Source organism: Sipha flava, unplaced genomic scaffold, assembly GCF_003268045.1.
Source record: "Sipha flava isolate LNK unplaced genomic scaffold, YSA_version1 237_pilon_pilon, whole genome shotgun sequence".
NCBI lineage: Eukaryota > Metazoa > Arthropoda > Insecta > Hemiptera > Aphididae > Sipha > Sipha flava.
Window position 1 is genome coordinate 611856 of NW_020272879.1, and position 16118 is coordinate 627973.

Genomic DNA, 16118 nt, shown 5'->3' on the forward strand with positions numbered 1-16118 from the left:
CTGTTATGTACGAGTATATTTAATAAAACATCTTTATGAACATTTTTGCGTTAAAAAAAATTAAGCGCATATTTTTGAAGCATATTTGTACTTTTTTTAAGCGCATAAGTGAATGCATATTTAGTACTTTTTAAGTGCATTAAGTTTCGAGCCCTAATAATAATATAATAAATACTGTTTACTATATAATTTAATATTCATTAGTTATTATTTGTTGAAACTTATGAAAATATTTCATATTTAATAAAAAAACTCCGAAAATATGTAACCAAAATTTGATAGCCTCACCATTAGATATATATTGGTATCACACATTTTCAAAGCACACGGCTTGGTAAAATACACGTCACGGTGTAGTGTGAACCAGGCTTTATCGAGGTTTTACTGTATCACTATTTGTTCCACAACCAAAAATGTTATGATTTAAGAAAATAAATAAAAATTGATAACCGTGATCAAATTGACATGTTATTGAATTTATTATCATATTATAATGATAAACTAGTAATTTACATTCTTAAATATTTATATATTACATTTTTTAAATAAATCAATGTATTATATTTAAAAAAAATACGAGCCATGGGGGGGGGTGAATTCCCCCTTCGCCTCCCCTCAAATACGCTCTTGCGGTTAATACCTTTTCGGTGACACTTGCGGTCACTACTTTATTTTTTTTGCGCGTATACACTGGTTTTACAATACTGAAATAATAATAATAAAATTAAGCCTAAACTATATTAACTTTCCTTTGCACTTTTACAGGCTTAGAACTGGCAATAAATATTATTTAATACCGCATTTGTGTTGATACCATACGGGTTATACGTTAGGCCTGGCACGCGTGCTTTTTTAATGAGTATTTACTTATATCTTATCCGGTTTGCGGGTAATAGTGTCGAAAAAGTTGGGAACCAAGGGCGGACTGAGGCCCTGAAGGCCTGGGTGGGTGTATATTTTACAAAATAGTAAATAAGCGACTTATTATAGTTTTTATTTTAAATAAAATAGCTTTATAACAAAATGAAACTAATGTCTGAGTTAATACCTAACTAAATTAAACATTATAAAATAAAAAAAGTTACTTCAATATTTAAATCTTAAATCTTTTTAAATACAAATAAAATAAAACAAGCTACTTCAACTTAAACCTTTTTCAACACAAATATAATAATTTCAAAAATAATTATATTTTTAATTTTACAAATACTATTGTTTTAAAAAATTAATAAATTACTAAATGTTCCAGAACTTCTTCCAATAGCATCTATGATTTCTGGAATTTCTGGAATCATATCTGATTCTATGCTAATTAGCATTAAAGATTCTAATAACTCCTCTTTCATTGCACTCCTCAATCTGTTTTCTATTATTTTTAATTTAGAAAATGCACGTTCGCAGTTTACTTGAGTGCAGGAGAGTGTGAGAATATATTTGTATGCCAAGTATAAGTTTGAAAATGCTGATGTGTGTAAATTATATTTATATAAATATTCCAACAAATGTGGTGGACAACTGCAGCAGCCTACTTCTATTCCAGACTTGCAAGTAATCGTTTTGAAATCATCACTAGATTCTGCTGAACTATCGTTAACACTTTGTGATTTTGTGTTACTTTTATGGACAATTTTGTTAAAAGTCTGATTAAAAAATGATATAAATTGAAGAAACTCTTCTTTTAATGCGATTCCAGATTTGGCATTTGATTTTTGAGCAACATATCTTAAATTATCGTCATTAATTAAATGAGGATTTTTGTCGAATTCTTTAAAACGTTGTGTATTAAATGTACCTAATACTTCATATATTTTTTCATTTTTTTCAAACCTTTTTTCAAACACATTTATTAAAACATCGTAAATTCTTCGATGGGTATTGATCTTGAAATATTCATTTGGTGAAATATTTCTGTTATCATCCGAAGCTTTCTCACCGGGCATTTTTTTAATTTTTGGCCTTCGTTTATTAGTAAATGTTTGTTCTATTAATATATTTTCAAGTTTTTTAATTTTATCAGAATTGTTTTTACTCGAAATAAAATTAATAGCTCTTTCCTCGACTTTGTCATAATTCGATGATCCTTTTCTAATATCACTTAGTAAAGACTTAATTAGATTTATAACAGTAATGAAATCCAATTCTTTAGATTTAAGATATTTTGAAACAGCAGTAGTATAATGAAAAATTTCAAGAAATATAAATGAAGTTATGATAGTTTCAAAAGATGTCCATTTTTCTATTAAAAACCTTGCATCAGATGATGTATTTGAATTTATCTGAACCAAGAAAATATAAAGATTCCAATAAAACGTCATATCGATCACTAGTTTCACTAAACTCTGACCAAGGACCAAAAATATTTTTCAATGCAGCGTCCTTACTATTCCACCTAGTAGTACCCAATTTTTGAATTTTTCTCAATTTATCATTTCCAGTTTGAACTTTCGAAAGAAAATTTTTCCAAATACCAGTTCTTTTATAAGAATCAGAAAAAAAATACTGTGGTTTTTTGTAATAAATTGAAAAGATCTTGAGCAGATAAACAACACGACGTGACATCAGTTACTATAAGGTTTAATACGTGAGCGTGGCAATGTGTAAATATAGATTCGGGTGCAATTTTTTTTAAATGTGCTTGAAGACCGTTATAACAGTCGCTCATAGCAACAGCGCCATCAATTAAATTAGCTAAAGGGATATTTAAGGATTCTAATTCTTTTTTCACGACATTATACAACGCTTCTCCGGTACCAGATGTCGATTCTACTTAGGCTACCATTCTCTCATTGATTTTTCCATTTAAAACATATCTTATACAAATACACAATTGATCCTTAACCGAGGTATCTTGAGTAGAATCGATTTCTAATGAATACTGTTCTGACAGTATTACTTCTTTAGCAATTTTGTTTTTTATTAAATTTCCAGTTATATTCAAAATTTTATTTAGGGTAGTTTTTGATAAAAATGTTACATACGAGCCACGTCCAGTTTTTCCTTGTTTAATTAAACTTTTTTTTATGGAATTATTTATATGTGTTTGTAACACTGGGTCACACTTTGCCACAAGTTTTACAATTTCCAAAAAGTTCCCTTGATTTAAATTTGAAGTTAAATCTGACAAATTATAAGCCGCTTCATTTCTCTTTCCTCTAAATGCCAAACCTTGTTTAGCAATTAGTAAAGCAATATCTACAATTCTAGTCATGATTTCTCTATTCAGCTCTACCATTTTTGACGATGACTTAAAAGTGAATTTGTCATTGTTTTCCCTGATGAAATATTGAAGTATGTTTTACAGGCACTATCATGAGGTTTAGAATTTTCGTGTTTTTCTAATTGACGATAAAGATATTTTAGATTTATTTCAACTCCTTCAATAAATGAAGTACTATTTGGACGAGTGAAGGCCATACATAAAGAGCAGTATACTTTTTTGTTAATTTCATTGTAAGTAACCCATTTTCTATTTACATATTTCCCATCCGGCATTTTTCTAATATAAACTTTATTAGAAGCAAATGGTACATTGCTTTGAGGTTGACAAGAGTGTGCATCAACAAATGCAACTTTTGTTTGATAATGGCTACTAAAAAGAGGAGGAATAAAAAGACTAATGTTTGTATTAGACTCGATTATTTTATCCATACTATTTTGGTCAGACTCGGATTCGGATAAAGAAACCATATCATTTTTATTAATAGTTACATTTGATTCATCTTGGTAACTTGTAACTTTAATCGGTAAACTTGAACTAGGATATATTATGTTGGACATTTTTGTAGGAAATTCCGGGGTTAATTCAGATAGAATTTCATCACTATTATTGGAAGACTTTTCAATAGCACGTGGAAGATTTGAAATTTCAGTTACATTTTTCTGTTGATTTTTTTTAAATGAAGTCACAGTAAAATTTAGCTTTCGTTGTTTACTATCCGACCCAGCTGCAGACAATAATGCCACTCGCTTTTCTAATTTTTTTTCAAAACCACTTTTTTGTTTTTTATTCTTATTTTTATCTTCGATATTTATTTCCATTGTAAAACCAGAAACCACTATTTAAAAAAAAATATTATTGTGATTAATGTTGATAGAATATAATATACAGGGTGTAACAGAAAGAACCGAATATTTCCATGATTGCTAAAAATGCCTAGTATAGTAATAACTACTTTTATTATAATTATAAATTTAAATTTCAAGCTTTTCGCCTTTACTTAAAAAGTTACGATTACGAACATAAAAAAAAAAATAAAATATAATAAATTTAGTATTTACTTGTATGCTTTTAAGTTTTAACTAGAGTATTTAACTATAAACAATAAGCTAATAAACCAAACAACTCGACGCATCATGAACAAATGATTGGAATTCGGAATAGTAATAATATATGTATATTTTATATTCATTATTTATATTGGTCCATGGTCGAACTATTATAGAAATGTTGTCAATCAAACATAGGTAAGAATAAGATTTCACGATACGTATATCGTTACTTAATTAATTCCAAAAATGAATCTAATAATAACTTTCATAGCCACTGCGGCAGCAGTCGGACTATCCCAGTTTTATTATTGTATATTGTATTGTTTTCTTCGTTTTCAGCGTTGATTATATAATATAGTAATATATAATATCTATTATATAATCAATGATTTTCAGCTATCGGTAATGATTACGGCGTGGCGTTAAAATAACAAAATATAGTTTGAGGCCCAAACACAACATTTTTAGAGGGCCTGGGTGGGTATGGCCACCTACCCGCCCTGCCAGTCCGCCCCTGTTGGGAACTGCTGGTCCAAAATCTCCCTATGATGCTTTTGACTTCATAACCATAATACTTATTTTTATTATATTATTACTTAAAATGTTCCTTACAGCGGCGGATTGGCTAAAAATTTCGGCCTGGGAAATTATCGTACAATCAGCTCACCATCCAATAATAATAACTTTCCACAAAAGTCTCCTTTATTCATGGATTAAATGCTCGTAGAATTGTTTACATCACGTTTACACTAGGTTTTTATCACATTCTTACAATGGTGACACTTTGTTACAAATTATATATATAGTAAAACTCGCTTGAGATGCTTTTTAAGGGACCACTCCACTAGAAAGTCTTTTGGAGGTATTTAAAAATATAAAGTGATTGAAATATCGACTTTTTTTATTATCTATATTATATTTATTATACTTTATACATATTATAGGCGGTAATCTCTAGATCTACTGAACTGATTTTGAAAATTATTTTACCAATAAAATGTCACATTATTTTTGAGTGTTATAGGCTGTATATTAACCAGAAATAAAATTAAATAAATAAATGTTGAGCATGCTCAGCGCCTTGCGAATGAAAAAGAATACAGATCACAAACGCGTGCTAAAGAATCTAGCACCGAAAGGTCGTGGCTACTGGCTAACCATAGGCAGAATATATCAGAAATACATAGTTAGGTATCTAGCACTGAATGTTCGCAGAGATTTCCTGCTGCAACACAGAGACAACGAACATTTAGACCAGGGATGGTCAACCCACGTCTCACGGGCCGCATGCGGTCCACCTTGAAAAGTTTGCGGCTCGTTAGATTTATCAAACATTTACAAAAAAAATTAATTTTTTTCCTAATAAAATATTCTAGAATGCCCGCACCACGTGAAATTCGTATTATCAACAACGTAATCACAACAAATTGGCCAAATGTATTTCAGTAATAACTTTAGCACAATAATAATATCAAAACATTAGGAAATTCGTCAAGACGCAATCAACATGTATTTCGTTGTCCTTAAGTGCGACACTCCAGACCATCTTGACTCATATAAATATTGGGATCGAAACATTGGAGGTATCAGTCGTCAGCAGTGGCGCCGAAAACGTATAGCAAGTGGGGTAAATACCCCAGAAATTGTTTAGGTTGTGGGTAAGTGGTTAGACTTAATGAGTGCTAGATATATTATTGTACGGTAAAATATTCCATAATATTATGTAATTACTAGATGTGTAGTAAATACTCGTAGCTCATAGGTATACAATACATGCTATTTATGATTTTTTGGTGAGTAGGTGGGTACCCATAAGTAGGGTTTACTCCAATGATATAAAAAAGGTTCGACGCCACTGGTCGTCAGTCAGACATCATATCAAAAGTCATACATATCCGCACCGTTTTAAAATAAGCATCAAAATGTTAACTATAATTAATTTTATCTTGTGGAGGGTAAAGGTAATTTGAAGCTTTCCAAGCATATCACGTCAAAATCAACGGGTAAACGACAAACACATAGGAATTTCTAGGGATGGGAAAAGACGTTAAAAAAAGTATTGTTATTATCATAATAAATTTATATATTTTTCGATTTGGAAAACTTTACTACTTCATACTGCTAATCAGTCCACTATACAAATGCATAGTATTTCCTCAAAAAAAAGTCGTCTACGTAGCTGAAATTAAATGACTCACTTTACGGTTATAATATAAATTAATTGTCTTGCTCATATATTTTTTATTGTATCTATTTTATAGTAAAACGCAATTGCATATTCACGTAAGAATGAAAAACTTTCTTGGTGGGGGACACCAATCATAGGTCGTTTGTGTTCTACTTCACTAGTGTACAACGTGAACGGTCCATTTTCTATTACTAATCTATTCCCGTTTTGTGTTATATTAATCAATGAATTTCGTATTAATAACAATAATATTATGTAGGTATTCGTTTATTTCGCAGTCGTTGTTCGCGCTTGTCGCATGTTCTCTCGCAGTCGTCTCCGTTGCCGCACCGTCTAGGTTGCCTTTAACACTTTCGTCTCCGATCGTTGCACCTGCAGTTGTAACTGCCGTCCCCGCACCCGTGGTCACCACATACAGTTCGCAGTACATGGTAAGAAACTACAACGGAATCGCCGTCGCACCAGCCGTCGTCCCGTCCGCAACTTATTACGGATACCCTCAAGTTTACGCACCCGCTTCGTCCTACACCGCAGGATTACCTCTGGTTAAGGACAATCTGTTCAAATAACTTGGTGACTCTAAGCAGTGCCTAAAATATCAAAATGTTCATACTACACACAGTCTCAAATCAGTCAAATCTAAATTAAAAATTAATGCTCTATAAACTATTACCGCATACTTATAAATATTCTTAAATCAATAACGCATAATGTAAAATAAATAAAAGCATGTATAATTAATACTTGAATTCATTACTGTAAACGAAATTAAATTATTATTAATTAATTTATATATAAATTTACTCTAATATACCATCAAAATATTATTATTATTATTATATAATTTAGAAATATTCAAATATTTACCAAATATTTTATTAACTGTGGAATTGTACGGGTTGCGGGTGTCTATAACCAATAAGAAACATGAAAAAGATAGAAGGGTTTCAGCACCCCCAGTTTTTTTTATTGAAATTGTGCCCCTGACATCTTCATGACTTTATGTTAAAAGTTTGCATTTTATCATGCTATTAAGAAATTTGAGCCCTTTCAACATGTGTAATGGCACAAGGCTGTTTATATAATTATAGCGAACATTCCTACAGGGGCAGCATTGGGGCAACTAGCTTATGTTCCGCGGATAGCCATAAATCCGACGGATTTACCCATACCATTTAAAAAACTACAGTATCCCGCCAAGATCTCTTTTGCCCTAATTATTATTAAGTCCCAGGATCAAACATTCTCTCTGGTGGGCATTGACCTAAGAAAGCAGTGTTTCTCCCATGGGTAGTTTTATGTTGACTTATCTCGGGTTGGAACTCTTGAAAGACAATTACTTTGAAATCAAAAAATAACATTACATCTAATATAGTATACAAAGTAATTTTGAACAATTAAAATAAATATAATTTATTCAACCATAATTATTTCATTCACTCATTTGAAATCCGGAAATATAGCCAAATGACATGCAATTTTATGGCAATACATACATACAAATAGTGGCGTGGTTACAGGGAGGGTGTAAGGTGTTTCCAACCCCCACAGATTTTTTTTATGATATTTGATTATTATTTATTAATATTTACATATTATAGTAAAATATTTTAATTTTACTATGATAAGGTATATATTAAAAATTAAGTAACAAAATAATTTTCATTAAATACGGGACATAATAATAATACCATTTTAAATGTAATATTATTACATATGACCTCGTTTTAAGATATACTAAGAACACTTAAAACTTACTCTAAACCCCCCTCCAGAAAAAAATTGTATCTACGCCACTGCATACAAGCCTGGGCATTAACGAGTTAATAAGTTAAAAGTTAAGTTAATTTAACTTATTAATTTATTTCATTACTGATAAATTAATTTAACTTAACTCATTTCAGTCAAATTAACGTATTATTTTTTTATTTATCCCATTTTGATTTTCAAGATCAGAAAAATATTTTTGTAAAATACCACAATCGATAACAAGTTCATGGAATTTAGATGAGACCATAATATTTGTCTCGGTATTAACTATTAATAGAAGTCCTACTGGCAAGGCCGTAACTGGGGTTCCGGACCCCCCTGAAATGTTCGAAAGTAGAAACATTTTATCGATGAATATAGTTTATTAACTATAAATTGTATTAAATAATAATGTTAGACCCCTCGAAATTTTTTTCCAGTTACGACCTTGCCTACTGATATCGGGAAAAGTACTCAACCGTCTTCAGATCATTGAGTAAAAATAGCCTTGCCACACATAAGTTACATTACAATTGTTGTGAAAAGTGGCCGTAAATCTATATTACAAAAATGGTACATATTATCATTGACTAAATAGTTCTTAATAATAATTGTACTCTATTATTATTAGAATTATTCCATCATCTATGTTATTATTAAATAAGACTGATATTATTAAATATTATTGAATAAGAGATAAAAATGAATACAAATATTTAATCAATAATATTTAATAATATCAATCTTATTTAATAACATAGCTTACTGGTTGCATAATAAATATTTATTACGCAACCGGTAAGCTCTTGTCATTAAATGTGATAAGAGCGAAATTGTTATCATTGTTCGTGTTATCTTATGTAATTTCTCTCAAAATATTTTATTTTGTGATTCTGAAGTTGCGTTCTATGAAATATTATTGGGGTAATAATAAAAGAAACCCTATTTTTCAGATTTAAATAAAAATAATTTTAAAATATTTTACTGTTAATTATTTGTTTAAACTTATCACTGTGATCAAATAATAGCTTGCCATAACTGTCTATCTGATGGAGGTCAGTGTTGCATAACATTTTTTATTTTGATTTTATAAGTTGAGCATGTTTAATAGAGCAAGTTACCGCCCAAGGAATCCCATGTGTGGACTTTAAGTGATTTCATTGAGCGACGTAAAGATTGGAACCAAGGGGATGAAGTACGATTAGTGGATTATCTTCAACAACTGTCAAATGTAATAAAAAAATATATTTTATCTCCTTAAAATTACTTATAATATTTATGATTTAAGTATGTGTTTTATAATTAGTATCATATTCATATACATTTTTTATTTTTGCATAACAGAATTAAATGTGTCAAATAAGATTATTAATAAATGTGAAAGTTAATATGAAGTAAAAAAAAAATTAATTGTTATTGACTTTCATTATATTTATGTTATACTTGCATATACCAAATAATTCAGTACTTCTAAATTTTCAGAAGATTACTCAAGGTGCTAAAAATACATTGAATGAATTAGATGATTTGGTGTCTTGCGTGAATGATACAGCTGTTCAAATAGCAAATATCAATAATGAATTTCAGTTATTAGCAGACAAACAGTTTATTGAAAACAAAGTCCAAGAAGAAGATGAGACACTACAAACAAAAGTTGAGGTAAGCATAATTTTTGTAATAAATTAATATTACTTATTTATTTTTTCTATTTTAATTAAATGTAATATTTCAATTAATCTAGAAATCTATTGTTCACGAAAACAATGGTACCGATGTATTGTTAAAAAATATAAAAGAAGTCCTTAAAAATAGTTTTAAAGCTATTGATACTCATTTTGAGAGAGTTACTGTTGTAGTTAGCGATTCTGATGATTCTGATGATGACCTAAAGTAAGAATTGTGTTTAGAGAATACTCTCTTACAATACTTTTTTATCTATGTTTATTTATTGCAGACATGAAGAAACTATATTTAGGCCACGAATATTCTATAAAAAATTAAATCTTCCTTCAATAAGTGGTAATATACAATCCCAAACTGCTCTAGATAATATCATGTCTTCAGATTCAGATTCTGATGTTGAACCAGCCAAAAGTACATTTAAAGATCAAGTAATATAAAATTAATGATCTAAGTACAATAATGTATTCTCTGTATTAACAGTTTATAAATTTTTTTTTTTAGGAATCATTATCTAGTAATGATGTACCTAAAAAAGATGTATATTCTATCAGTGAATCAAAAGTTACACATGAGTCTAATCCTCATTCTGTAGATCCTTTTGATAATGTTGAACCAGCAAAACCAAAATCTAAAACTGAGCTTACTTATGCTGATTATGCTGAAGGTACATTTCAGGTCTTGTTTTAAAAATATATACTTTTTCTTTATCTCAGATGCATCATGACTACTAATTTTGTTATCTCTACTACTACTCGAATTGCTTTCTATATTTTTGTAACACATTCACTGTGGATGACGCTTCAAGGCGTTAATTGTATAAAAGTTCAATTGATTTTATTTTGAACATCACCCCGTATGTATACAAAATGTATGTGAATTGAATGTGTTAATTTAAATATGTATAATATCATTGATTATAAATACTAGTATTTATAATCAATAATAATACATATTTGCTTATAATATTTTATTATTTCATTTAACCATTTTACTTATCAGGATATGTTTTTATTAACAAATAGTCATTGCATCTAGTGGTAGTTGAAAAATTGGAAGAGTATCAATTAGAGTATCTATAAATATAAGTAATAGTAATTTAAAATGTTGCTTTAAATAGGAAACTTGTTTTATGATTTTTTTTAAATTGTATTATATTATATTATATGTTATGGTTATAAAACTATTTAAGGACATTTTAAATTCTAACCATTGATTTTTATGGCTTTTTAAAAACTACTTAAGACAATAAAAATAATATAAACACCAAAAGTTGATAGTAATGTTCACTAATATTCACATATCAATTGTTATTAATTATATTTTATTATATTTTATGACATATTATGGCAATTTTATTTTATCATTAATTAAAATAAACTGTTTAAGCAGATGATTTATTTAGTCCACCTCCATTACCCAATGATAATGATGAAGATGACTTAGACCATGAATATAATATGTTTGATAATGGTAGTAATAATTTGTATGGTGAGAGAAGCTTATGGGATGATAATGATGATGATTTATCAAATGAACCACCTCTACCAATATATTCAGATGAACCACCCCAACAAATTATTAAATCTGATAATCTTGAAAAGATTGAAACACCGAGTATACAACAATCATTAAATGATGAATTACGAAGACTCTTTCAAAAAGGTTATTTATTTTGATATTGACTGTTTGATAAGTAATTATTTGTAGATAAATATTAATTTTAAAATAATATGTAACATTTTAGATAATAATTGTTCTCTGCCAGAAAATGAAAATATGGAATCACCTAAAATAAAAGTTAGATACATTTAATTTTTATTTATTGAAATTTTTAATTACTTATTAACTTATAAATAATTTTTTATTATTTTGTTAGTTACCAAGAGGAGCTGTTAATGTCCTTGGTGGATCAGATGTTAAACCATACATATCTAGTTCATCTCAGAATATAAAGTAATGCCATTAAAAAAACAAAAAAAAAAAACAAATAAAAACTAATTATTATCTTTTATTTACGATAAATATCAGTTTAAATATACCTATAATATATCAATACATTTAGTACATGAAATTAATTATATTTTATTTTTTTTAACAGGCAAGCAAATATAATTCAAACAAGCAATAAAATGGCTGAAAAAATACAGAATAATAATGTTGGCAACAATAATAATGAATTTAATATTTCAAAACAATTGATGAATAATTCAAATCAAAATCCTGCTACTTCTGTTCAGAAAAATTCAAAAATTGAAGTTAAAGAATCAAAAAGCCATTCACTTTTTGAACAAGAATCAGATGACAAAGATTTGTTTACCAATAAAGCATTAAATGTCATTACTGCATCCAAGCCAGAAATCACCAAACAAACAGAAAATTTAATTAAAAATGTTAAATCATCAAGAACTATCTTTTCAGAGTCTGATTCAGATGAAGAAATTATGAATTCAAAATTGTCTACCAAAGAAATAACTTCACATAACAATAATACATCTAGGTTCTTAGATTCTTCATCTGATGATGATTTATTTAGTATTAAATCTGCTAGCAGTAAATCTATATTCAAAAATAATTCGAAGTTATTATTTCCTCAAGTTCATGATGAAGTATTAAATGACTCAAATCAAATAAAGAATAAAGGAAATGTTAAATCAGAATCTCCCATAAAAGAAAAAAATGTTACAGGAATATTAAACAAGAAACTCATTGATGAATTAAAATCAAATATACAGTCCAGTAGTGATAGTATTTTTGTTGAAGAATCATCACAATCAAATTTTTTAAACAGCAATATCATAGAATCCTCAAACACAGATGGTAAAATAATAGAAAATAATCAAAAACCATTAAATTCGCAAAGTGCAAAAAAGTTAAATAATTTATTTTCATCAGATGAAGATGATCTAAATGATGATATGTTTTTTAACATTAAGGAATCTAATAAAAATAATTTTAAAAAAGAAGACCAAAAAATTATTGGTTCAACTATATTAGTTGAAAATATTAATGATATCTTTTATGCACCAAAAGTAGAGTTGTTTGATTCTTCTTCTGATGATGATATATTTAATACTAATAAATCAAACAACTATTTCACTAAAAAAAATAACAAAAAACAATCTGCTTTATCAGAAATTAAAAAAATAGGTATTTCAAAATCAATTGATGATAGTGTTACAAATGATCAAGTACAAAAAACAGAAAGTGCAGATAAAACAATTTTAACTAATAAAAAGAATACAAATGTATTTAGTCTTTTATCCGATGATGAAGATGAAAACAAATTGCCTTTTAATAAGAGCATTTCTGATGGGTCTAAAAATGTGTCTAATAATCAAACTTCAAATGAGAATACAAAAACTATGAGTTTATCATCTGAAGAATTTTCTAGTCCACAGTGGGATACCAAGAATAAAAATATTTTTCAAAATTCATCATTAGAAAATACATTAAATAATAAGAATGAGGAATTATTTATTGAAAATGAGTTAGATACTGCTAAAAACAAACCATTGTCTACATCTACCTTAAGTACAACTCAGAATGAAAAATCAATATTTTCAAGTAGTGATGATGAATATCTAACTTCTAGTTCTAACAGTCAAAATAAGAACTCTAATATAAAATCTGAAGTAATAAATCAAAAATTAAATACATCCTCTGAAAATTTGCTCAAAAACATGAATCAAGAATTATTTAATAAAAATAAGATGGATGATTCCAATAAGACACCATTGCCTATTTCCATTGAAAATACAATTCAGAATAAAAAATTCTCTTCATGTTCAAGTGATGACAATGAACAACAAAATCTAAAAAAGAACTCTGAAAAAGAAATTACAATAATTCACCCATCAACAGATTTTCATGCTGATTCAAAAGTGTCTCTAAGAGATTCTATTGATGGCTCTTCCTTTAGTTCGCCTAACTCAAAAATTGAAACAACAAAACTTCCTGGTAAATTTAATAATAATATTTCATAAATCAATAAATTGATATTAATCGTGTATAATGTATTTTCCAGTTTTTTATAACTACTAATTGATAGATTTTTCATTAATCTATGATAAATTTATGTTTATCTAATTAAATTAATTTATTTGGATTACACTAGTAAAAATTACTCTCAATAGTATTTATATAATTTTATAACTTATTTATTTAACTATATACACTTGTATTAAAATATTATTAAAGAGATTTTTGATTTTTCAGGGAAATTAAATAAGAATGCCGGTGCTTTTATAAATATTGCTGGTTTACTTCCTAATTCAAAAAGTCCATCGAAAATATCTGAAATTTCTCGATCAGTTTCATTAGATGAAAAGAAAATTGATGATAATTTACCAACTAGTGGGTCAAAACTTTTTAGTGCTGAAAAAGTAAATATACATTTATAATTTAATATTTTTTGTATTGCATATTTGTATTCGTAAATAAATTTTTCATTTCAGTTTTTTATTAATTACATCATATAAAAATGTTACTTTAGGAAAGAGCAAGAGTTCAAGTGAAAAGACGCCCTCAAAGCCGAAAAGCAAGAATAGCTGCTGCTCGAATTTCATCTATAGATATTAATTATGAATCAAACCTACAAGAATCTGCTCGTTTATTTGGTTCAACATCTGATTTAGTTGATTATCAATCTAGTCCAATATCGAATAATAATGCTATAGATTCTTTAAATATAAAACCAAAAGAAACACAATCATCGTTTAATAATAATTTACTTAAAACTAATGATAATGATATTTTCAAAAGTAGTGAAAAAATAGAAGCTAAGAATAAAGTAAAAAATACATTTACTTCAGATCTATTTGATGATGATTCAGATCCATTTGAGGCAACTTATGAAGATAAAAATATTGAAGATTATTGTATTAAAAATAGAGAAATAATGTCAGACAAAAAACTATCAGAAATAAAATCTGAACTTGAAAATAAATTTCAAGATATTGAACCAGTTAATGAAGCATTACAAAATATTGAAATAATTGATGAAAAACTTATTGAAATCAAATCAGTAGATGAAAAACAATCACAAATTCTATCAGACCAACAAAAACATTTAAAACTTGAAAAAATACCAGATGAACAAGTTGAATCATTACAAATAAATAAAGAAGAAAATAAAACTGCTGTACAAAGCACATTATTACCTAAAAAATCTAATTCTTTATTTGATGACGACAATGATGATCTATTTTCTACGAAATCCAAAAAAATAAAAAAGGCGTCATCCAATTTATTTGATAGTGACGATGAATTTGAATTTAGTCAAAAATTTACCAAAAAGACTGTGATCAAAACAAAATCAATATTTGGTGATGATAGCGATGATGATTTATTTAATTCTCCTAACAAGCCTTCAACTAGTAATTTATCTTCCCAGAAACCAATTAGTTAGTATAAAATATTAGTATCCATAATATAATATTTGAAATTATATCATTTAAAATTCACTGGAAAAAATATTTTTAAGCTTAGAGAAATAATCATTAGATTGAATATTATGAATTTTTCATTAGTAACCAAATTCTTTTCTTTCTTTTTAGGTAAATATAGTCAGAGACAAACTAAATCTAGTGGTGATGGATGTATAAAATTTGCTGTTGAAAGTGTTGCTATTAATCCACTAGAATCTGAGAAAAATTGATCGAATTTATGTGTATATTTTTTTTTTTTAACAATATTTATGTGATATATCTTTATATAGGTCATTCAAGTGTATGGGAAAAACTATTTTGCTACTTATTTGTATCAAAGAATCAAAAGAAAAAATGAAATATTTATAAACATTAACAATTAATTGAATATCGGTAATTAATGTTGTAATTAATTAATAATTTTGGTTAATTTAATTTGAATTCCGTTGATTTTCTCATATTCTATTATTGCAAATTTTATCAGGGCTTTAATTATTAGTTAAATACATTAAAAGTGTTTTTTTATTATTAATTTTTAATTACTAGTTCATCGCAATAGGGTTTTCTATGTTATTTAATTACAATTATATAATTTTTCTATATTATTGTATATCAAATTAATTATTATTATCTAGTTAAATGTTATCATTTAGTTGACGTTATTCATTGTGTACATGAAAATAATACCATTTTATTGTATTTTATAGTTCATTATTTATTTTTTAATGATTGTTTATTTGGAGCCAGGAGCCTATTTGAATATTTATTTTATTGTCTAATGTTGTTGATTTTTTAAATATATA

At 27.5% G+C, this 16118-nt stretch overlaps 1 protein-coding gene across 3 annotated transcripts; it reads left to right on the forward strand.

The window, feature by feature from the left end:
• The first annotated feature begins 6643 nt into the window (after positions 1-6643).
• On the forward strand, positions 6644-15866 carry LOC112683922 (probable serine/threonine-protein kinase DDB_G0282963). Of its 3 annotated transcripts, none has more exons than XM_025555136.1 (13): positions 6644-6888; positions 9318-9437; positions 9692-9865; positions 9948-10096; positions 10161-10317; positions 10391-10553; positions 11279-11551; positions 11634-11686; positions 11766-11842; positions 11988-13846; positions 14105-14271; positions 14382-15291; positions 15445-15866. In XM_025555136.1, the coding sequence occupies exons 1-13, from the start codon at positions 6682-6684 to the stop codon at positions 15543-15545; spliced, it is 4410 nt and encodes a 1469-aa protein (XP_025410921.1). In that variant the 5' UTR covers positions 6644-6681; the 3' UTR covers positions 15546-15866. The 3 variants fall into 3 exon arrangements, with proteins under 3 accessions (XP_025410921.1, XP_025410920.1, XP_025410922.1); XM_025555135.1 differs by having other exon boundaries at positions 9689-9865; positions 15445-15865; XM_025555137.1 differs by lacking the exon at positions 6644-6888 and adding an exon at positions 9135-9261 and having other exon boundaries at positions 9689-9865; positions 15445-15864.
• The last annotated feature ends 252 nt before the right edge of the window (positions 15867-16118 follow it).

What these genes read in the sequence shown, in the direction of transcription:
- LOC112683922 (XM_025555135.1), top strand. Translation starts at nt 6,682, where the DNA reads ATGAATTTCGTATTAATAACAATAATATTATGTAGGTATTCGTTTATT. An exon ending in CACTACAAACAAAAGTTGAG is followed by an intron (nt 9,866 to 9,947) that starts GTAAGCATAATT and finishes CAATTAATCTAG; the next exon opens with AAATCTATTGTTCACGAAAA. An exon ending in AGTTCATCTCAGAATATAAA is followed by an intron (nt 11,843 to 11,987) that starts GTAATGCCATTA and finishes TTTTTTTAACAG; the next exon opens with GCAAGCAAATATAATTCAAA.